This window comes from Chionomys nivalis, chromosome 24 (assembly GCF_950005125.1).
Source record: "Chionomys nivalis chromosome 24, mChiNiv1.1, whole genome shotgun sequence".
Lineage (NCBI taxonomy): Eukaryota > Metazoa > Chordata > Mammalia > Rodentia > Cricetidae > Chionomys > Chionomys nivalis.
The window spans coordinates 50,745,657-50,771,118 of NC_080109.1; the positions used below are offsets into that span (position 1 = coordinate 50,745,657).

The 25,462-nt window shown below is 36.4% G+C and overlaps 1 protein-coding gene across 1 annotated transcript in view; it reads left to right on the forward strand.

Moving 5' to 3' along the window:
• Nucleotides 1-19,659, forward strand: part of Cpb1 (carboxypeptidase B1) — a 29,514-nt gene extending 9,855 nt beyond the window's left edge. The window contains exons 4-11 of the mRNA XM_057757324.1: nucleotides 4,053-4,152; nucleotides 4,244-4,345; nucleotides 5,087-5,188; nucleotides 5,904-6,014; nucleotides 6,097-6,187; nucleotides 7,134-7,336; nucleotides 17,238-17,322; nucleotides 19,472-19,659. Of these exons, the coding sequence (XP_057613307.1) occupies nucleotides 4,053-4,152; nucleotides 4,244-4,345; nucleotides 5,087-5,188; nucleotides 5,904-6,014; nucleotides 6,097-6,187; nucleotides 7,134-7,336; nucleotides 17,238-17,322; nucleotides 19,472-19,659 (982 nt within the window). The remainder of the gene's footprint in view (nucleotides 1-4,052; nucleotides 4,153-4,243; nucleotides 4,346-5,086; nucleotides 5,189-5,903; nucleotides 6,015-6,096; nucleotides 6,188-7,133; nucleotides 7,337-17,237; nucleotides 17,323-19,471) is intronic.
• The last annotated feature ends 5,803 nt before the right edge of the window (nucleotides 19,660-25,462 follow it).

Consider the following 25,462-nt stretch of genomic DNA (forward strand, 5'->3'; position numbering starts at 1 on the left):
TCAGAGACCAACAACTGCAGAAGTTCCACCAAATGTGGTTCATATATGTACAGTGGATGTCATACTCTTCGCTATGACTTGTATCATTCAGCAATTTCAGTCATATCTTGAGTTTTATCATAGAACAAATTTCAAAATGTGTACCTAAAAAAAGATAAACTATAGTTCCAAAAGCTAATATTGTATCCTTGAATGTAGAAAGAGTAGAGATTGAATAATATTGGCCTTTAGAGTCCAGTTTGAAGCTAGTTGACACAACCTTTTGACAGTACTCTGCAAGGCCCCTTCCTAAAGATCCCAAGAAAGTCATCTCTTCTTTACTTCAAATCAGATGTTGCTAACTGCTTGCACTATCATATTGAAAATTTATATAGGGCTGGAGAGATGACTCAGGGCACTGGCTGCTCATGCAGAGGATGGAGCATTTGATCCCCAGCTCCCAGATGGCGGCCCACAGCCATCTGTAACTCCCGTTCCAAGGGATGCAATGCCCTCTTCTGTCCTTCATAGGCACTGCATGCACATGGTGCATAAACACACAAGCAGGCAAGACACTCATACACATATTTTTTAAATATATATATATAAAAGTATTGTGCAGGCAAGTGTCTTTGAATAGTAATGACCAAAAAATTAGTGATTTGATAGTCCAGGTTCCAGAATCTGTGGGGGCAGGAGAGGAGGTAAAAGTATACCATGCCTCCCTTTCCTTTCCAGCTATAATATTCTGTATCTTATTGAGAATCACAGTGATCTAATTTGCTTGCATGTTTTGAAAAATTAAATGGAAACTGGATGGCATGGTCATAAAAACATATGAAAGTATATAGTGTATATGTCTACGTATTTTGGAGCCACAATGACATCCTTACTATATAAAGAGGCATTGTTTTAAGCTTTTACAATAGTAACTAACTGTTTAATAATATTTTGTATAATAAAATTTTGTTCTAAATCTAATAAAGATAACAAACTAAAACACTGCAAAGCATCATCTGAGGTGAACCCCAGCCTTCAAGTAGTTAGCATTGCATTTCAATCTAATCAACAATAAAAGTCTTCCAATGCTCTTTCCCAAGGTGCAAATGGACATTTTTATTATTGAGCATCATCTTTAATTCAAAATTTTTTTAATAACATGTCATCTGTATTATTGATAAAAAATGCTTACAGTCAGAATTCTAAAAGAATGTCTCTTTTTGCAACAAAACACTACTAGAAGCCTTTTATAGTTGCTAAGTCTTCTCTAGTCATTTGAACTTGAGGTTGGCTGCGTTAAAAGGATAACTACATGTTCTATGAGCTTCGTTGTTTCATCCTCCTAACACTGATTGCTGAATACTAACAATGGCCATAATTGCGGCTTTAAATAAGAGATGTCTACTGAAAGTCTTAAGGCAGTTAACTTAGGATATATTTTCCTCAGATACCCAGTAAGATGCCATGTAACTTACATATTTTCTAGCATGTCTTATGAATAAAAAACTAGGGATACAGCTCAACTGTATGTTCACATTGCATATGTAAGGCCCTGAACTTAGGCCCAAGTATGAATAAAATAAAAAGTTAAAGTATACATCACCTGCCATTTCTATTGCATCTTTCTTCCATTCCAAGTATTTCACCTGTGTTTGGCAGGATTTCTTCTTTCTTTTGGATGATACTGAAAAAAAAAATTGTTTTCTTAAAGTTTTCTGTACTTTGGTTCCTTTTCATTTTCAGATTTATATTTTTCATTTTTGTTTGTGTTTGACTACTTTTTCACTATCAATATCCTTGGAGATAATTTTTCCAGTGTTTTTCTAGCTGAAGGTTTAATATCTCTGTTTTCTTAGTTTATAAAGGTTGTAAACAAAGAGTTTTTACTTTTACTTCTATGTAAAGGACCAAGAACAATGGATAATTCATTTTAGAATTGAAAGGCATATTGAGTATCCTCTATTCAAAAGCCCCATTCTCAAATCATGAAATTAAGGCTTAGAGAGTGCATTATTTTTCTAAAGTTCATCATAATTGAGCCAAGCCATTACCTTGACTTTTTATTCTCAACTCATAATTCCTTCTACTTTTCTTTCAAATTTTTGAACCTCTAGTAAAAATGTTGAGTACAAAGAAAGAACTTGTAATTTTAATTTTCAAATGTCTTCATACTCATCCCCAAGTGACTTTAATCGAGGAGTCAGTTTACTTTAGCTGACTTTGTAGGTGGAGGAGGTAACATTAGACAGGGATCAGTTCTTTTCTAGAAGCTCCAGAAAAAAAAATATATCCATATTGATAACCTTTTTGTTAGCCCAGTGAGACTCTTAACCTCCAGAATTATACTTTAATAGACCTATGTGACTTTAAGCTATTAAGTTTGGGGCGATACACAGAATACTAACTCATTAACAAAGTTTTGATGACTATTCCAAAGAAAATTTCTTTGCTGAGATAAACTGTAAGATTTACTCCTTTTCATCTTTTAAAATAGTAAGAGACTTAAGTTTTAAGAAAGAATTTACTAAGAACTCAAATTTAGCATTGATTTATTACATCTTCTATGAATAGACACATGCTAATACCCAAATTCACCAAATGGAAGGGGACTACATTTGAGGTTCAGAGGGTGTCCCTGATAGCTTTCCGTGGGTACAAGGGGGCAAAAGAAGATGATTGATGGATATCTACAATTCTCTCGCGTCAGATAAAACCACTGCAAAACTTAACTGTGAATGAGAGAAGTTTTCAAACTGGCCTTGTTCTGTCTGGGATATTCAGGAATCAAAGACATTGATCCTCAAAGGTTTTTCCATTCCAAGCATACTTTTCTCTCAAAGTAATAATGGGAGATAAAGATAAATACACATGCACATACTCACTCACACAAACATATGACCCTAATGTAGAAATTTACAACTGAATTGATAGGAATAGGTTCTGTCTGGATTGATTCTGTCTGATTCTGCTTGGATTATCAAGCCAACAAAACAGTAAAGAAACACTTGTTTTTTCTTTCTTTTATAAAAATTGCATTTACACAACAGAATTTATTCAGCTGTAAAGACAATGACATTATGAAATTTGCAGGAAAATGAATGGAACTTGAAAATATGATACTGAGTGAGGTAACCTAGACCCACAAAGACAAACACCACATGTTCTTTCTTTTACACGGATCCTAGCTTTAGAAGAATTTTAGATTTGTATATTTAGTGTGACATCTCAAGAATCTTAAGCAATTTTTCTGAACTTTTTTTTATTATTTATTATTTAAAGGAGAAGAATCCTGGCCAATCGGATCTTTGAGATATGTTTTTGCTTATTCTAAAACATTTCCTTACATAGTTTTTGCTTTGGAAGGCTCTAAATAACCAGTCTTTTGAACTTCTCTGCTTGCTTGCTTATTAATTTCCTTAATTATTTATTTAAATAATAAATAATTTATATTTAATTATTTACTAAAGGGTAAGAGAATCATAGCTTATGCCACTCAGAGCCAGGCAGGAGCTAACTAATATTCTAGAACAGACATTAGTTCTTTAAACCTAGTGTCTTTTTACGTAAAAAATATTTAGTACTATTCATAGTTTTGTGGTTTTCTAACGAGTAAGTCGCTTTCCTAAAATCCTGAAAATTGGTCTTCAGTGGCCAGCTCTCATATTACATAAGGAGTAGGTTTCTGGGACATGGGGCTTTCAATGCTAAAATCAGAAAAATATCCAAAATTCAAAAAATAAAATAAAACAAATATGATTCAGATATGTATTGTTGTGTGGATGCCCATGATCCTGAGGGAAAGGATATCAAAGAAAACCATTTCTGTGTTTAGAGACACTAAAGTATTTGAAGTATGGGCCCTGTAAGATTTCATCATACTCATGCAAGTTGGGGTCCTCAATGTCTCACATATTGCAATTTATAATAGAATTTCCCTTAAATAACTCAGTAAGGGAATGTGTAAGTCAGTGCAGGTACTGCAGCATCCACTAAAGCTGTGGCTCTGATTTTCATGTGTGTCCCCTGAAAGGAAATATACTCATACTAAGAAACACCCACTTTGACTCCAACAGGGTATTGATAAGCAACGTGAGAAACACTCTGGAAGCCCAGTTTGATAGCAATATCCGTGCAACTGGACACAGTTACACCAAGTACAACAAGTGGGAAACGGTATGGGTACCCCTGATTTTGATTCTTTTTGGGGAGTTTGGGGCTTGAATCAGCAATTTCACATTAATCCAAGAACAATTACATTTGGTAGATAGAGGCTTGGATTCAAGAAGTTGTCAAAGATAATCCCAACCTCATTTCTCGGAAAACCATTGGAACCACATTTGAAGGACGTAACATACATCTCCTCAAGGTAACAATCTTTAAACATGAGCTGAATGGTTTAAATCAATGAATTTTGATTCACTAGCATCTGTTTCATAGTTTTCATGCTTATCTAAAAGAAAAAAAATCCTCTAAAGCTCAGATTTATTGGATTCTTTCATTCTATGTGCATTTACGTAATTACTTTTGATTGATTCAGAAAGAAAATATGAGAAGTCTTATAAATACTACCACACACCTGTAAGCATCTAAGTGATGAAATTCTCCTCTTCCAGGAGGGCTTTCCAAGTTCATTTGCAAGTTGCAAGCTGTTGTTGGAATTCATCAGTAGGGTTACTTTCATTTATTAGGCCACATTATAGTAAAAATCAACAACTTGTTTCCATCATCCTCAATGCCACTTCTGATCTGCAATTCCATTGCCAAAATTAAAAGACAAAATATAAGTGGAGAGAAGAAGTTTTTTCATAAAATTAACAACAATAATAATTACTTATAATTAGTAATCTGGTTGTCATTGTCACATCACCTAACAACAGTAGTTGAGAATAAGTGTTTGGGAATATAGTTTAATAGGGTAATCAAGCTTCTTGTGAAAATGTAGGTTTGATAAGTCTAATAATAATGCAAGCTTTTAGCTTAAACTCAGTGAGCATCCAGAGACAAAAACAGTTTGAGTGACAGGATTCACACATTGAAAGGGAATGGAGGTTAACCCCTGAGTGCTAAGAGGTGAATCACATTTCTTCCTTGCTTTTTTTTACAATAGGTTGGCAAAGCTAAAGCAAATAAACCTGCCATCTTCATTGATTGTGGTTTCCATGCAAGAGAGTGGATTTCTCCTGCATTCTGTCAGTGGTTTGTAAAAGAGGTGGGTCCATAGTATGATTTTTGACAAGTAGAAGTAATAATTTCAGTTAATTCCTTTATAATCTAATAACGTGAGAAAGCACAACACACACACACACACACACCACGCGTGTTCACACAAAAGCCAAAATTCCCAGTTCCTATTGAGGGAAATTAGTTTTAACATGTGTCAACAGATCTTTGTCAGATGCATCTTTAAGTTAGAAAAACAGTTTTATTTCAATTTCTCTAAATTGTACTTTCTCACTTGCCTTTGTTTGACTGACTGACAGCGAAAAGAGTGAGAATTCCAGCCAATACATGCAAAATATTGAGCAACATTGCCTTTAGAATATAATACTAATAAGGATCTTTTCAGTAAGCCCTCTGAAGGTACCAAAGATTAGATCATAAGACTTTAAGGAGATATATTAGGGAAGTCTAGATAAAAATGTGTAGGAACTCCCTGTACTATTTTTATAGTTCTTCTGTAAATCTAAACTTCATACATTGATATTTTAAAAATATACAAATTTGTTAGATGAAATCCAATTTCTTTTGTTCAAAGAACTTCTGAATTAATTTGCAATGTTTTATCCAAGAAAGCCCAGGGAAAGTTTGAACTTAAATGTAGGCTGGAAACAAGGCAGAGAACCCTGCTTCTATTACCAAAGTCAACATGCATATAGTATCATCCCTTTCATCCCATGAAATCCCACAATGTTATTCATATACAGGCTGTTCGCACCTATGGACAAGAGAGCCAGATGACAAAGCTTCTTGATGAACTGGACTTTTATGTTCTGCCTGTGGTCAACATTGACGGCTATGTCTACACCTGGACAAGGGTACATAAATTCAGAAAGACTTATGGAATTCTTACCAGTTACTTCCTGTGATATTTAATCTAACCGTATAATCTACTTTCAGAGTCGAATGTGGAGAAAAACCCGCTCTACTAAGGCTGGAAGTTCCTGTGTGGGTGTGGACCCAAACAGAAATTTTAATGCCGGTTGGTGTGGTGAGTATCTGTCTGACTAACCATTTTTTAGACAGCATTAAAAAGTGTAACAGGTAAAGTAGCATAAGAAAACAAAAGGTAAATATTCAAAATGAGAAAAACTATAAAGTAAGTTTGATGTTTTAGAATTTTAGCCTTCTCAAAGCACAAAAATAGTTTATTGATTCATTTGATTAAAATGTATGAAACAAAATTCTGTGATATGTTCTCAGAACATATTTATGTTAAATTCTGAAAGCTCACAAATGACATACCTGACATAATCCAACAATGTGTAAAATGTATTTACAGAATCTAATCTAACAGCCATTTAGACACAGTTATTAAAAATAATCATTTAAAGAAAATTGTGATGTGATTAAGTGATCATAGTAACATAGGATTTTTCATGAATATGATTAATAAAAACAAAACTATTAATTTTCCTATATTGTCTTGATCTCATTGTATATACATATATACAGTATAGATTGAAGTACAGTCAGAACATACAGATACTATTTGTCTTCATAAATGCTGATGTTAAAAAAGGCCTATAATGGAAAAATATTAGTGATTTCATGTGTAATTCCTTATTATATTTGCTTAAAAAATCCAAATATATGCATAGATAGATATTCATAAGATAGATAGATAGATAGATAGATAGATAGATAGATAGATAGATAGATGATAGATAGATAGATAGATAGATAGATAGATAGATAGATAGATAGATGATAGATAGATAGATAGATAGATAGATAGATAGATAGATAGATAGATAGGTAGATAGACAGACAGACAGCAGATAGATGAGAAATCATGAAGAATTGTTGTAAAGACTTCTGACATAATGCCTTATATTATCTTGCTTCCTAATTTGAAAATCTGAAACACCTAACATCTCCTATGAGAACTTCAGTAGGTGATCATGCACCACTAATAGAAATATACATTTTTGCAGAAGTGGGAGCTTCTCGAAGTCCCTGCTCTGACACTTACTGTGGACCAGCCGCAGAGTCTGAAAAGGAGACAAAGGCCCTGGCAGATTTCATCCGCCAGAACCTCTCTTCTATCAAGGCCTATTTGACAATTCACTCGTACTCCCAGATGATGCTCTACCCTTACTCCTATGCCTATAAGCTGCCTAGTAACAATGAGGAATTGGTGAGTGCATGCAATGTGGGGTGAGGGAGGAGACTATTTCAGTGTTGAAACTTTTTATTCTGATTCTGAAAAGTTGTCAGAACAATTTCTGGAAAGTTCACTTTCTAGTTTCAGGAGTAAAGATTGTGTATTGTGTATGTGTGTGCATGTGTGTTTATGTTTATGTGTGTGTATGTGAGTGTGTGTAGCCTGTATGTATATGTATATTATATATTAAGGAATTGAATTGTCTGAATAAACTGAATAAAAGAGATGGAATTTTGATACAGGGAAAAATTTCCATTGAATGTGATTTTTTTACTAATATTCAAGGTGACTGTAGTTGCCTTTAGCTTTTCCAAGATAGTGATTGCATTAGTCCCTTTACTGTTGCTGTGATAAAAATACCCTGACCAAAAGCAAACTAAGGCAAAAGAGATTTATGTTGCCTTAGAGTTTCAGAGGAGATAAAGTTCATCATGGCGGAGAAGGCAGGTCAGGAGCATGAGGCTACTCTGGCAGTTAGAAAGCAGAGAGGACACATTTTATACACACATGGGGGGAAACCCAGAGAAAAAGAAGATAAGTGGGGCCAAGCTTCACAACCACAAAGCCTGTCCCTAGTGAGATGTTTCATCCAGTAAGACTCTAACTCCCAAAGATCAAACAGTTCCACCAGCTGGAGACTGAGTATTCGGACACATGAGCATATGGAGGACATTTCATTTTCAAACCACAACACTTATCAAAGGACTATTAGTCATATTGGAGATAACCAACAAAGTCCTTGATGGCACAACTCATTTTTGTCAGTGTGTTTGGCTAAGCTGCTTGATGTAGATTTGACTTGAACAGAATATGGCAGATGGCATTAAGAAGTTGTGACATTGAGTGGTTTTGTTACCTACTGTGAGATCCTAAAATTGTTTGTTTCATTGTTTGATCAGATAAAACAATAAAAAACATTCAGTAATCAAAGAGTATGATTGAGGCTTTCTAAATATAGGGAACAATTTTTAAAACTTTAAGTATCTTTGACTCAAAATATTAGCAGTATTGTTCAACGATCAAGATATAATCACAAGAGCAATTAATTATTATAAGTTCATAGAAGTCACATTAGTACCACACATCAATGCAAATATATTTTAAAGCTATGTTTGAATCCTTCAAATATATATATATATATTGAATATATATACAATTTTTTTAAGTTTCTGCCTATAAGAAATTGAGCAAGACAGGATTGAGAGCATTTGAATTGGTAACAAACATACACGCAAATTAAAACAAAAGTAGCTGTATAGATTAAAAATGACTCCTAAAAATACATCTTCAGAGGAACAATAAAAATGCAGGAATAGTAAGAATATGTGGAGTGCAATTTGTATTTAGCCATTTCATATAATTTAGAAAAAGAAAACAAAGTGTTCATGACTCCTCTGGACTCACAAACCATCCAGTCCCTCTTGTAGACATCATAATATAGTGCTATTTTATCTTCAAATAAAGTTTAAGGCTCAGAAATTATACTTGGATTTTCAAAATTCTAAAGGACAAAGAAGTATAAACTTTGAGATTTATTTATGGTCAGAGGAAATTAAAAACTGTGAGACATAGAGGGAAATCTCTCCAGTACTAACCATAAGACTGCATATACCAGTTGTGAAAAATTTCCAAGTCCTTTGTTGACACACATAGACTAGTTAGCAACAGTAATAAATAATATTGCAATAATTCAAAGTGAGAAGCTAGAAGAACAGCAGCTAAGTTCCTTATTCTACCTCACACACTGAACCAAAAGAAAACAGTAAATCCAACACTACCAGTCCAGGACAAAAGGATCTTTCAACATTAGAAATTATAAGATAATTTAAGAAATCCTCTGATCTGCTTCTCATTTTCCAGCCTAGACATGAAGGCTTAGAGAAGCTGAAACTAATAGTAGGGGATGGTAACCGTGAGCCTAGAGATAGTGGCTATTAGAAAACTTTTTAGTTTGCCACCTTATCCAAGGACTTTTTCCCTTTCATTGAAAATAGTTTTTTTTCTCACATAATATATCCTGATTATGATTTACTTCCCTCTACTTTGCCCAGTTCTGCCCTTCCTCCCTTCACCCAAATCCACTTCCTTTTTGCCTCTAATTAGTAAACATAAAAGTTCTAAGGGATAATTATAATATAACAAAATAAATTATAATAAAAATCTATCATAGCCGGGCAGTGGTGGCGCACGCCTTTAATCACAGCACTCGGGAGGCAGAGGCAGGTGGATCTCTTTGAGTTCGAGGCCAGCCTGGTCTACAAGAGCTAGTTCCAGGACAGGCTCCAAAACCACAGAGAAACCCTGTCTCCAAACACCAAAAAAAAAAAAAAAAAAAAATCTATCATAAAGGATTAGATAAGACAAACCAACAGAAGGAAAAGAGACCAAGAGATAACACAAAAATCAGAAACCTGTCTCTTTGATCCCTCAGGAATTCCATAAAAATACTAAACTGGAAGCCATACTCTATATAGAGGGTGTGGTACAGACCTGTGCTGACTCTATGCATTCTGCTTCAGTCTGTGAGCTCATGAGTTTCATCATTTTGATTTAGAGGCTCTTGCTTCCTGTTCTCCATCTGCTCTGGCTCTTATATCCTTTCTGACTCTTCTTTATCCGGCATTGCTGAGCTCCAGAGGGGGCTGGAATTGAAGGAAATATTCTAAGTAGAGCTGAAAATTTCAAGGTCTCTCACCTTCTACAAAATGTCTATCTGTGAATCTCTGTGTTCCTTCCCATCTTCTGCAGGAGGAAGCGTCTCTGATGATGGCTCAGCAAAGCACTGATCTATGAGTGACAGAATATCATTACAAATCATTTTATTTGTATTTTTATAGCAGTAGTATTTAGATTTACCCCATGTCCCTGAGATATCTAGTTTTCAGTTCTTGATCGCTCAAGCAACGTTAAAATGGATTTTATCTTGTGGAGTGGACCTATGTGAAATTAGATATTAGTTGGTTACTCACACAAGCTTTCTGCTGACATTGTCCTATCATATCTTTTAGGTAGTACACCATTTTAGATCAAGGGATTTGTGGCTGTCTTTGTATTTACATTTCTCTTCTTATAGTATGCAGAGTACCTTCATGTACAAAAGATGCTAAAACATGGGGTTAAAGGCTCTTGTAGGCACAAGCTTAGCTTCTCCATGTTCAATGAGTTTTGTAGGTCTTGTCCTCAGAAATTGGAACCTGCTGTCAGTTTGTAGAGAGCAACCTATTGTCTTGCCAAAGTCTGGGTGGTTTGGGAATCTCCACATGTCTTACAGTATTTGTAAGTCCCAGGAACAGATTTCCCCCAACAAGACAATACCTACTCCAAGAAACCATACTTCATAATTGTCAAGTAGCACCATTCCCTATGAGATTACTGGGGCTATTTTCATTCAAACCAACACACCATGGGACCCAGTAACTCAATTATATATAACCAAATCTCAGTACCAGAAGTTTCGTTTGGTGACAAGAAATGGCAGGTTGATACACGATATCCCCATTATTTGTTTTTTTCAGTTAGATCACCTTCATATACATATTCTAGAAAGTACTTACTATATTTCCATATCACCTCTCAAATGAATTCTAACTGTCTCTTCTCATATCCCCTGAATCATGTCCCACTCCATTCCTCTTACCCACTTGATCTTTCCATTCCAACCCCTCACGATCCATCCCTAACCATGCATTCTATTTCTCTGTCACCTTGTAGGCCCTTACTCTATACATAACCTCTGATTCCTGGTTACCAACTAATATCCACAAATAATTAGATTCATACTGTTTGTGCTTTTGTGGGTTTCAGAATGATGTTTTTTTTAGTTCCATACATTCACCTTTGGATTTCATGATGTCAGTTCTTTTAATAGCTGAGTAATAATCCATTATGTCAATGTACTATACTGTCTTTATCCCTTCTCTTGAGGGACACCTAGGGTATTTCCAATTTCTGACTAGGATGAATAGATCAGCAATAACAGCAGCAAGTTAAACAGGTGTACTTTTGGTAAGATGAAGCATCATTTGAGTGTATGCTTAGGAGTAGTATAGCTGATTCACATCTTCCTGAAGAATCTCCACACTGATTTCCACTGTGGCTATACAAGTTTAACTCTCACCAGCAATTAAAGGGTGATCTGCCTACACCATATTCTTGCGAGTTTGAGCTGTAATTTGTTTTATTGATCGTAGCCATAGAGACAGGTATAACATGAAATCTCAAAATTGTTTTGGTTTTAATTTTCCTGATAGCTAAGAATATTGAATATTTCTTTAAATGCTTCTCAGTCATTTGGATTTCCAGTATTGAAAATTCTGTTTAGATCTGTACCCTATTTTTAAGTTGGTGTATTTTCTTGATATTTAGTTTCTTGCATTCTTTATATATTTTGTATTTTAGCCTTCTATTATGATGTGTAGTTGATAAAAATCTTTTCCCATTCTATAGGCTGCCATTTTGTTCTCTTAACATGTTCTTTGACATGCAGAAACTGTTCAGTTTTATGAGGTCCTATTCATTAATTGCTCTTCTTAGTTCTTTTGCCAGTTGTGTTCTGTTTAAGGAGTCTTTTCCTGTGCCAGTATGGTCATGGCTGTTCTTCCACTTTTTTCTTCAATCAGATTCAATGTACTGGTTTTTGATGAGGTCTTTGATGAATTTGGAGTTGAGTTTTGTGCAGGGTGATAAGTGTGGATCTACTTGTATTTTCTACTTTCTCCCATCCTGTTTGACCAGCACCATTTGTGGAAGATGTTATCTTTTTCCCATGTGTATTTCTGAATTCTTTTATTTTAAAAATTAGGTTTTCATAGGTGTGTAGATTTATATTTAGGTCTTCAATTCAATACCATTGACCAATTTAAGGCCCGCATATTTCTACACATTATACTATGGTACACCTTCAACTTTCCTGAGGAAATTCATTAAAAATGTTTTGCATTCGACCTGTGATTACCTCTGACCTTGTGTATTACAAAGTATTAACTTAGATTGACTGATAGCACTTACTTCTCAGGGTAAAATCTTAGATCCTGGACCATTCTTTTGATGAGTATATATTCATTATCCAAGAGAAGAAAGATGACAATAACCAGAAAAAAATGACAAAACTCTGAAAAACTGTTAAATGTAACCACAGACTAAAAATATATTCAATTCAATGGAATGTCACTCATGGCTTCTTCATAAAACTTTAATTAGTGAGCTACAAAAATAGAATCCTGTCAAGCTGAGTGTGTTAGTACACATTGTTAATTCCAATTTAATTTGCCTCAAAAAAAGGAATCTTGACACCTTCCACAACGATGTCTGACACCTTCCACAAGGATGTGAATGAAATGTAAAGTCACATTCATAAACAAATGTAAAGATTAAAAAGTAATGAATATTAATTAGAAGATAGACAAAGACAGTGCTATGCACATGCCCATCACAGCTGATACTATGTGCCTGCCTAATGGCATAATCCCACAATCAATGGACTGCTAACAGCTAAGGAGAATAGAGGCTGGGGCATAAAGTATCTATTTAAAGTATTTTCTCAGAATCTCTCATTTCAAAAACAAATAAAAAAAAAACTACCCAAAAAGTTTTAGATGAAACCATAAAATGTCTTTTAACAGAGAAGCTTGTTGATGATATACCATTACAAAGTTCGGGGGCTTCCTGGCTTGATAAAACTCTCCTCCTGGGACAATAGTACATGACTTAACAGAAACTGTACTGAGTGCATACTAAGTTTCATAAATTAAGACCCCCTGCCATTTGAAAACTTAGGATTTTACTGAAATTTAGAGGCAGGAAACTGTACAGTACATAACCAAAAGTGCACAGTTGTACGGATTTATGAGGGGAAATAGTAACAAGTGTTACATATTCAATAAGAAAGTAGTTGTAGCAGTGGTGCATGCACGAAGGCAGTGGAGCCATGTTGATTTCTGTGAATTCAAAGCCAGCCTGATCTACATAGGGAGTACTAGGACAGCCAAGGCGAAACAGAAAACATCCAGAAAAGCAGGAGGAGGAGAGAGAGGGTGATGTGATATTTATTCTGAGATTTAAGGCTTGGACATGATTCAGATGGGCAGGGAAGGAATGGAGCATTGAAAACATAGAATATAACCATCAAAAGTCAGGATGAAAAACAGAGTTAAGGGGTGTTGTTGGTAGGAAAAGGTGGGTAGTAAAGTTGATTATCTTGGGGAAGACCCTGGATGTCAAAATAGGAGCTTATATCACAGTTAGCCATGAAGCTAGAGATGTGGTAAATATTAGCCAGGTCTGTTACATGACTCCCCATTTGTTTTAGTTTTCCTAAAGTCACTAATTTTTACTTTAATAGTGTCTCAAATCCTCATACTAGAGCAATGTCCCCAGTTTATTTGAAATTTACATGTAATTGGGAGTCTATATGTTTGCTAAATCTATTAATCTTGATGGCAAGATGGTATTTGGGGGGACCAAGGTGCTAGAGGCATATATCTGAAACATCATCAGCAAAGACACCTTCAAAACCTGTATCTTCCCTTTTAACTTTTCTCCTAAATTCTCATCTGCCATAACTGTATTTTTTACCTCACTTTGTACTAATTTTTTATGCATTCATACCCAGAGAAGACATTTGGTAACGTTTGTGTGATATTTCGGTTGGCATACTATGTGAGCTTACTGACATATTCTGGTAGAGGACAGAGAATGCTAATAAACATGCATCAGTGTCTGAGGAGACCTACCTTCCCCCCACATAAACACACAGTGATCCAGACAAATACCAGGAGAACAGAGACAGAGAAACTTCTCTACACGAAGGTAAGAGCAGAGTCGCATTTCTGGCCAAAGGCTCTTGGCTTTCACAGGATCTTATATCTTCCTCAAAAATAAAATATGATGTTCCACAAATTTCAGTTGCCAAAGGTTACCCCTTTCCTGTGTTATGCAATGTTTATTTTTAAAATGTACTTGGGAGAAACATCATTTTTATCAAAACAAAAACTCTGTGGACTGCAAATTCAACTGACTCATACTTTGTGTTTTCCTTGACCATCAAAGAGTAAGGAATAGGCATGCAGGTAGAGAGAATTGAAAAGTTGCTTCATGTCAGTGGTAGCATTCCTCTAGTCCACATTGCTCCCAGGATCTGGGGGAGGGGGCAGCCCAGCTGGCCTACACCAGTTGTTTCCTGACTCCTTTCTCACTTCTATTGTTCCTCAGAACCAGGAATTTACCAGGTCCAGTGCTTTCTCCTTGGTGCCTGCTTGAAGCTAAAGACCTCGTTATGCAGCAAAATTATAAAAGTAACGTTTCCTATTGGCCCCATGGTATAAATTGAGATGATCACAGGACAGGAGGAAGGAAACCAAGTTAGAGATAATTTGAGGTTCCCATTATCACATGTGTTTATCGACAAGGGCAGTTAAATTCTGGTCAAGTTAAATTTTCTAGAATTATTTTATACCTCAGACTTGGTTATAAGATCTTGTTTTCCTATATTGCAATAATTGGCTCTGGAAATTTAGCCCAACTCTAGCAGTGTGCAAGGACTTGGAGTAAATGTCCTGTGCAGAGACGTTTTTAGACTGAGGTCTCTGGAGCACAGGTCGTTCAAGAAGAACTCTGTCTGCTGTTCATCCCACTAGGCCCCAACAACCTAGGACCCAGTGACTAGTGTAGTACTTTTTTCTCTCAGGCTTTGAGTTACATGTGACATTTTAGACTCTGTCTTTTTCTCTAGATGCTCTTACATTAAGAAAACCTGCATAAAATATAGTAGGAAACTCAAAGCTAAGGATTAATAAAGGCCATGTTTGGCTTTATCTATGCTGATGTATATTAAATTCCTCCTGTTCTTGGCAATCAGTAAACCAGCTTCAAAAACACTTCTTTCGGACTAAATTGAAAGAATGTCATAGCTCAAGCTGTCCACAATTGGCTACATACCCTTGGGCATGTTCTTTTAGTCCCTCTGCATTTTGCTTCTAGCTGTTAGGAAGAACTCTTTATGAAGCATAAGGTTAATGTACTATGTACGCACTAGTCATTGTTTCAAACCCTGTTCCTCAAATGGTAGATTTAAATGAAAGTGTCATTAACCAGAGTTTTGAGTTGTAGACTCTATGGTCTTCTGCATTGTTTTTTTGCTCTTTGGTTTATATATACTATTCCCATATATAAACAAATATATGTATATACACTTTATATGTGTGTGTGTCTGTATATATACATATATACACACGGTGACCTTTAAATGAAATACACAGACACACACATACACACACACTGTGGCAAATGCTAGAATCACACTTCCACCCACAGTTCTCAACAGGGGCTAGGTATTCATCTGGAACATTCAGATTGAGTGTGCTGTTCCACACAGCATTCAATTATGCTGGAAAATTCTATGGTATTATAATGTGGACTGAAGATATTGGGAAGACAAATGAGTACTTGTGGTGAAATTATTTGAATTTGTCAAAAGAAAAGACCTATACTTATTGTAGGGAATTTTGTTAAGATAATTGGAATTTAACATACAATATTTTAGCTAATTAATATTATTCTATCTTTTTTCTGCCTTTTGGTTTTAAATGAGTTAGAAAAAGAGTCTAGGTTTCTCCCTTTGTAATAAATGTCAGCATCTAAATATGACAGTCAATCAGCCATAAATACATGATATAACTACCCAGTCCCATACCCTCTTTAGTCTCTGCTTGCTCAGGAGATCATAATCCATGTTGAAAAGCTTGGTACAATGTGACCCATCCAGATATGGCCTATTTATAATAGGCCCCAGTATAGGACTCACTCAACCAACCTGTATGGCCTGCTGAGGATAGAAATGAATACCCTAGCCAAGGCATAAGAATCTTAAGTTCAAAATCAACTGACCTATATATAGAGAACACAGAACAAAAAATTTAAAAAAAAAGACTAGCCACAAATCCTCCAGAGAAATAATACAAATAATAGACGCCCGAACAACTGATTTCAGCAGGCTGAAGGAGCTCTGATAGACAGAAACCATTGCTCTTAAAGAGAGTGAGGGAGCAAATTTGCAAAGATAACATGAAAATACACCTGAGAGATGATTTAAAAACTCTCTGTTTAAGCCAAGAGGGAGAAGGGCATCCAATGAAGGAAGAAGAATACCTAAAGTCAGCAATAAAAAGAAGTTGAGGGGTACAGAGGCCCATTTAGGAAATACTACCTCAGAAAGAATATGAGATGAGACCTGAGACAGACCTCTGAGGAAAGCTCACAGTGAGTCTTGTTGCCAGAAGAGGAAGTTAGAGCAATTGAAGATGGATGATGAGGTAACTGTAAAATGGTTGTGAGGAGATAAACGTCCATATGAGGGAGCAGTTGAGGACAGGCGCAGGAGAGGCTGAGGCTCCTTTAATAGTGATAACAATAAAAGAACAGCCCTTAGAAGCCAATGTCAGGCTCAGACAGGAATGGACTTCAAAAGACAGTTACATTTTCTATGCAATCATTGTGTGCTCAGCTGCTAGTACTCTGGTCCTAAATCATACCATCTTGTAATGACTCAGTGTCTGCTCTTTACATATCACATGGTCAAGTCATGGTTGTTTTGTTTGTCTTTTCGAGTATTGTTCCTGTGCAATGACATCAACAACCTTTGTCATAGCATAAAGCCTTCCTGGTCTTTGCTTTGCACTGGGGAAGACATCCGTTCTCAAGATTTCCTTGTGAATTTCAGCATTACTAAACTGGAAAACTTGAAATAGACATTGAAAAAGTATAAAATATTAACCGCTAAATGTGTCATAAATACCTTCAGTTTTTTCAAGTGTACAGGGTGTGTGCTTGTTTGGCATGGTTGCTTTCATTTTTTCACTTCCTGATGATTCTTTTGCAGAATGCCCTGGTGAAAGGTGCAGCCAAGGAACTTGCCTCTCTGTATGGCACCAAGTACACGTATGGCCCAGGAGCAACAACAATCTGTGAGTCCTGGGTTCAGAACTATGCAAGGAAATCATACGTCTAGGAAGGAACAAATGCTTCCCACTGCATTTCTTTTCTCACCATTGAAAATATATAACTTTTCCACACAGTGACTTTTAAATGAAATATGTATTTTTCTACTCAGTAGATAGATAGAGAAATAAATATTCCTTCCAAACTACATTTCCATATGCATCTCTTGGGCATCCACTGTGTGCCAAGATCTCAGTAGGTACTAAAACAAAAAGGAAGGAAGAATACAAAGTAGGGAAGCAGGAAGAGTGAGCAGGTAGACAAAGGCAATCTTCAAAGAAGTCACCATAGTGCAGCACGGAAAGACACGGGTGCTAAGAGAGATGACCTTAATATTACAAAGTGAGAACACACCCACACCAAGTGTCCTGCGTGCTGAGGATATTATGTCCAAGGTGATGACTCAGATGCCTAGCTGAAGGATCCTTGCAGGATGAAAACACAGTAGTAAGTAATTTCTCCATTAAAACAATGGGTAGGAAAGAGGGTTTCTTGAGGAATAAGTCACTCTTCAGAGGAACCCAATTTCTCCATGTATGCAAACAAGACACACGCACACACACATACACACACACCAAGGCAAATAGATACTACAGTGGAATTTTATTTAGCCATAAAGAAACATGAAATCATACAATTTTAAGAAAAACATGGGTGGAACTAGAAAATGTTACACGGAGTAGAGTCACCCAGACTAGAAAAACAAAGACTGCATGTTCTCACTCATTGCAGATCTTGGCTTTACATATGTGTGTATTTGTTTGAGAGCCAGTGTATATGAATGACAGGAAACTAGAGAAGGACCCAGGAGAGGAGGGTAGGGAAGAGGTCTTAAAGAGAAGAAGAAAGGAGGGGACTACACTATGAGAATGACACTGCTTTTACAAAGAGCCCTGGTTCAATTCCCACTACCCACATGGTTGAGTCACAACCTCCTATAACTCTAGTTCCAAGGGATTCCGTACCATCTTCTACACAATGCAACATGCACGTGTTCATGAGAGCGTGCACGCGAGCACACACACACACACCAAAACAGAAAGAAAAGGTTTGAACTAGACCTCAGTATTATGGTCGCTGCAGAGTTCAAGATTACCTTAAAAGGCACAGTTCTCAGAACCAATTTTAGATTTTGGTCTCTACGTTCCTCTCCCCTCCACTGATTTCTTTTTGCCCAAATTCTGAAAGGATTAGAAAAAGACACAAGGAAAAAGACTCAGTTCAATGTCATCAAAGGGCCTCCACTGCAACTGAGGAGACTCCAGCCTTAGCTGCTGCGTTTGTTAAGCTGACAGTGGGGTAGTAACTTCTGTGGCCTCATTTTGTAAGGTGTCTTCTTAAGGAGGTTCTAACAGAGATTACTTACTTGTTCACCAATGTTTTTAACCATGGGTTTATTCAGATGAGTTAAATTATATTTATCTTGCCACTGTCTGCAAGCCAATAAGGGGCAGGGACAATATCTCTTCATGTCCCAGTATCTCTAGAGATGAGCACGTGGTTTGCAGCTCAGTGGGAGATGTTCAGTTCTTGATTTAAATCAATGAACAATAATAAACAAACATATTAGTGACAACAAAATTATAATGTAATGAATCAGCTGAATGAATAATTATGCCAGGCCAGTTGTCAGACACCAAAGATAAAAAGAGCAAACCTAGCGAGTAGGGGTAGGATGCCTTGGTGTTAAAGGCCTTGCCTAACATGAGCAAGGACCCAGGTTCAATCTCCAGTAGTAAAAGAGAAGAGGGGCACTCTTAACCCTCATGTTGCCAAGTTGTATGATTCTTAGGTTTCTAGAAACTTGGGGTGCTGTCCTCTTTCCACTCGAAGGTGCTTATGCTTCCCTGGAAGGCATCCATTCTTTAGTGAACTGTTCCTAGTGCACTCTGCACTGCATATAAGTGCACTGAGACTTTCATCTCACTAAAAAATCCGTTCTGAGATCATTCTCATAAAATAATTCTAGGGCAAAATTTGATTGATTTTTTTGAAAAACTTCATTTTTCTTTTGAATAGTTAGTTACTCTAGCTATAATATTTTTCACAGTGAAGAATTTGTGGTTAGAGAGAGAAGCTGCTGATTTCTATTTCCGTGCTGTTTTCTCATTTCAGATCTTGCTGCCGGGGGCTCTGATGACTGGGCTTATGATCAAGGAATAAAATATTCTTTCACTTTTGAACTCCGGGATACAGGAACCTATGGCTTTCTCCTTCCTGAGTCCCAGATCCGCCCAACCTGTGAAGAGACAATGCTTGCAGTCAAGTACATAGCCGATTATGTCCGAGAACATCTGTATTAGTGAAGATCACAGCACACCTTATTCAAAGTGCTCACTGTTCTTTTTTGTTTGTCCTGACTTTTTTGTTTGTTTGGAGACTTTGCAGATCCTATTCTTTCTTTTAATTTTCTGGGTATATTAAGCTACGTGGACCTCTAAAATTCATCCTAATAAAATCATATAATCACTGGAAAACATAGCAGATTACCTGATTTGGCAGGGAGGGTGACTGAACAATAAGCAAGCCGGCTGGGTGCTTGTGCTGGTGTGATCCACTATGCAGAAGCTAGTCCTTGGAGAACTCGCTTACACTGACAGATATTCCTAGTTATAATGGGAAGCTTATGAATAAGAAGAAATACAGAGGGAAGTGGAAGATTGCAAGACAGTACAGTTGAAAAGGTGACATCTTGGCTTAAGTTTTATCTCAGCTCATTCAAGTGACATAATGAAATATTCATAGCATTCCGAGAGTTTTATTAAGCAATTGAAGACAGAACAATGAAAGAGAATGATTATACATCTTCCTATTCTGTATTTATGGGCCATTAGATAAGACAGACATTTAATGAGTAATCAACTAAAATAATTAGTGATTTTAATTGACAAAATAACAAAACTTATAAAAATAATTAGCTGTTTGAGTTATACTGCTCAAAAAGAACATGTAAGATGTGTACTTCCTGCTGTGGGGAAAAGGCTTTTAAGACATGTTAAGTATGGGTAAATGAGTCACAATAAGTTGTACAAATTGACAAACAACTTCCTGTGATCATTCTAAAGATAATGGAAGAAAGTCAGTAAGTAAGGAAATGGGAGAGTTGGCAGGGAGGACATGGGTAAACTTGGGATGGGAGAGAAGGACTAAATCACACAGAGCCAACACCTGTGTTGAAATTTGAGGCACTGAGCTTAGAATCATGGAGAATCATGATAAACTAAGGAAAAGATGAGTTTTGAATGACATTGCCACAGTCTTCTTAGAACAGATGATTATGGCCAACATATTGAAATCAAGACAAGAGATGTTCGTTAAACCAGCTGGGTCAACAAAAGAGATAAAAGCCAGTCTACAACTTATGCATCACACATGAATTGATATTTTCTGGAATTAGGAAAAAGTGGACTAACATATATCACACCAAGTTCAATTTTTAAAGTAGAGTAATATATACCTAATTTATAATTTGAGAGTGTTTTATAGAAAAAAAACATGTAGTGCCACGGAAAATAAGATTCTATATTCAATACAATATGAACATAATATATTAAAATTTAAATGTTCTAATACAAAAATCGATTAAAGTCACAGGCATTTGAGGTTAAGGAAAAACTGTCAAGCCGAAGACTGACTAATGCCCTGATAATCCACAAGATGGCAGCAGAACAACTGCTAAAATTCATCAATCACCAAAGCAATTAGGAATCCTTCATTTGAGAGAGAGATCCTTAAGCGCAAAAAGCAAATCCCCTTGAATATATATTTACTTGCATATGTATGTTATGTATATTCCCATGAATGTGTATAAGAAACTTTCCCTCGCCGGGCGATGGTGGCGCACGCCTTTAATCCCAGCACTTGGGAGGCAGAGGCAGGCGGATCTCTGTGAGTTCGAGACCAGCCTGGTCTACAGAGCTAGTTCCAGGACAGGCTCCAAAGCCACAGAGAAACCCTGTCTCGAAAAAACCAAAAAAAAAAAAAAAAAAAAAAAAGAAACTTTCCCTCATCTTTTTTTTTTTCAGTTATAGCTTGCTGTTGTAAATTTGAGAGTTAATTCAGCTGAAGTTATGAGTGAAATTCTTCTGCAATGACATAATTCCTGATCCACAGGACACTCTCTTACCTTGCCTCTGGCCAATAATACCCATGCCTAACTAAAGAATGCAGCAAAGCAAAATATGCAAATCACGAAGGTAAATAAGAACCTTCCAAAGTCTTAACCCGAATGCTTTTTGAAATGTCAAAGAATACATGTAGACTATTCTAAAATTTGGCAAGATAACTTAAGGATAGTAAGGAATAAGAAAGCAAACATGCAAATATTGTCAGGAGTATGAGTATTTGAGATTTTCTACACTCAAACCATTTTTGTTATAATTTTCTTTCTAATGATAATTAACCGGTAGTTGGCTAAGAATTATGTGCATTTAAGATATATCAAAAAATGGAAATGCAAAAGTCTGATTCACTCCTTCCCAATACATCGTTCCAGTGAGCTCTTGCCTAAATGACCCACCCCTTCTTATCCTTGCCCGTGCATGAGCACCCATGCTCAGCTCATGAGAAAGCTTTTTTTTCCTCTTTTAACCTCTTCCACTTGGTGAGCCCAGTTCCACACCACAGCCATTCCTGCTCCAAATTCTCAAAATAACCATTATTGACTATGCTAAATTATTGTCTGTCATGATTTTATTTAAAAATAGAAGTATATTTCTGGTCCCTCTTATGTAATCTCTGTATATCTAACACCCTGTATATGTACTCCCCTGGCTTTGTAAATGAACCATATGAATTGATCAAAGACAGATTTTGTAGGTTAAAAAACCTTAAAACTTAACAAGTTCATTTGGAAGCCACATGGATTTTTATAAAGCTGTTTCAGGAGCAGATGTCACTCCTGCCTCACACACTTACATATTCGTTTAGAAAAATGCTACCTTTGTCTGAAACTAATGAAGACAAATTTCTCTATAGCATGTACAAGGTACTCTGCTTATTTTGATCCATTCTGGACTATTGAGACTTCTTAGTAGATAAGAACATTTTCTACAAAGTCTCAGAACCCACAGGGTGGAAGGGGGGAAATTACTCCACAAAATTATGCCCCGATCTCCACACACTACATTTCTGCAAGCACACAATCTATCAATCAACATTGTTTTTAATTACAGAATCCAATCTCTTAGTTTAACTCCAGTACCATAGGAAAAAATAAATAAATCCAAAAACTACAACTTAATCTATTTTTTTTTTCTCCCAGTGCACTCTGTAGTGAGAAATCTAAAGATATTCTGGCAGTTCAATGAATTAAATTTAATAAGGAGAATCTTTAGAAATATTCTAACTTATGAGAAACTTTCTCTTCCATTTTCCATGACATTCCTTTGATGGTAATAATGTTAGAGAGCAGGAAAAATGAAGCAATATCTTAACATATGCTTAGAGATGAGCATGGCCATAAAATCCAAGGAGGCTGAAGCTCCAAAGGACAAAACCTTATTGCTATGTGAAGTGTTAAACATTTATCCTGTGAAATACCACAGTCTGACACTGACGCGGCATAAATGAACGGCAGACGGAAATTATAATAAAATATTCAGCTTTAATTAGGGAAAGACTCACAGAACCGAAGTTCCAGCGGAGAACAGGAAAGCAGAAGGTGCGGCTGGGAGCATGCCCGCAATCTTTATAAGTAAAAAATATCCTCGGGGGACCCCGCCCCCTGCTAGCAAGGTGATTGGCTGGGTCTCCCCTACATGTCACAGCCCATCTCGAGATAACATGAGTTCTCACAGCTATTCTTCCTGCTCTCCACGTAGGACAAGCCATTTTATAAACTTTGATTTGGCTATAGGAGGCTACAATGAACTCTTCCCACCAAGGAATAACAAATTCTGAGTACCTGAATATTCTTGATATCTGCTGTCCTTTGCTTCGAGGGTAAATGGATTGGCAGGGTGGGGTGGGGGGCAGTGACACTGAATGTATGGTGGGCCAAAATATTACCCAGAAACATGGAGTTATCAACAGGCAAAGTGCACTTAGTTTATTATCAGAGCACTATCATGAGATTACCACTGTCCTCAAATCATCTGGATCCTTAGGAAAATCAAGCCTCTTCCCAACTGTACACAAGGAAAACTCGGATACTCACAACAGGCTGAGTCATTTCTCCCCTTCTACCTTGTGGTTCCCAGAGATTCAGCTCAGGTCATCACGCTTGGTGGCGAAGTTTAAAGATCAATAATAATAATAATAATAATAATAATAATAATAATAATAAATACCTTAGACTGCCAGAATTAAAGAAGATTTCTTTCTTTCTTATAATGTGTAAAATTATTTTCAGTGATCAATTAGAGGTTTTTAAACCTGAAGATAAAGTGCCTAGAAAAAAACTGTTCCATTTCTTGAAGTAGGAGACATCAACATAAATTCAGAGGTTTCACCCCTAAAGCTTACTCTTGTCTCTGCTTGATTCTACCACATAATACATGTTGATACCAATCAGTTCCTCCCTGACAGTGGCCAGCTGTAAATCTCTATTCATAGCACGTGAAAATAAGTTCTCACTGCATAGTCCTTTACCAGATGCCAATTCCCTTACATACACTATCACAGTTAACCCCAACCATCATTCATCAGCATCTTTTTAGCATCCTTATTTTACTGACAAGGAACAAAGGCAAAATACTGCTCAAAATACAGCAGAGGTTTAGGAGCCATTTTATAGGAGCCATTCTGAGTTTGTATTGATTTAAATCTAAAAACAACTTTTCCTTTTTAGTTTGCCCTTGTTAAATACATCTTCAGGGAAAAGCAACAGAGTAAGCCTTTGCTCTGAGAGTTTCTAACCTTGACAACCTTGACCAATAAGACATTTTTAAAAAGAGCATTTGGAAGAATTTCCTTGTTCTTATCTTCAGAGTTTAGACAAGATTCTTGGGTGAATACAAGAAACTCTTGTATGGAGTATTAACTCTTTCTCAGATAATAAGGACATCTTTCAATATTATTATTTTGATAATTATAATATATAATTAAGCTTACCATGGTATCATGCACTTGTAATCCCAGCACTGATAAGGTTGAGACTGGAAGTTTCTGAGTTCAAGGCTAACCTAGGCTACATAGCAGTAACTTGTCTCTGCCACCTGAAAGAAGGGAATGGGGAGAGAGAGGAGGGGAAGGAAGGAGGGAGGGAGGGAGGAAGGGAGGGAGGGGAGGGAGAGAGGGGAGGGAGGGAGGAAGGGAAGGGGAGAGAGTGGTCAAGAGGAGAGGAGAACAAACCATAACTCTATAAAGTTTCATTACTTAAGACTATGCATCAAAGTTCTCTGGCAGTCACCCAAATTCATTTGAGATTATAATTGTAAGTTTTAAGATGAAGATAGAAGCCAGTTCATTAGTTCAATGTAAAGGCATTTTCCACCAAGCCGCATATCCTGAGTTCCAATCCCCAGGGACCCACATGATGGAAGGATAGAATATGTTCTTTATGTAAGTTGTCTTCTGGTTCCCCCACACATGATGGTATTCACAAACTCCACTCCACACATATACACATAACATAAAAATTAACTATATTAATATTTTTGCATTTAAAAATATGAATTGATTTTATGTGCTGTTCAGTTAAAGCTTACTAAGAAGCTAGTATTTTAGAACAAACAAAACTAAGTTCCTGTCCCAGCTCTATGAATAGCTCCATCTTATCACTTTGGGCAATTTACCTGCTAAAGTAATTTTCTTTCCATTCTTTCCCTAAGAAGTATATATGTCCTATAAACAAGAAAGTAAAAAAAAAAAAAAAAAAAAAGGTGTCCATTTGTCCTAGCACTTGGGAAGCAGCGGTTTCGAGGCCAACCTAATCTATCAAGCAGTTCCAGGACACTCAGAGCTGTTACACAGATAAATCCTGTCTTGAAAAAAAAAAAAAAAAGTTGAAACGTTGAGAGAAGCCTTCATAGTCACATGCCTGCCCACCCTCCAACTGTAAAAGCATGAGATGGAAGAACAGTTCGTCCCTTAAAACCCCAGAGGAAATCAGCTGCTCCTTGAGATAAAAGCTGAGGTATAAAACCAGTAGAAGGGTCAGGTTAA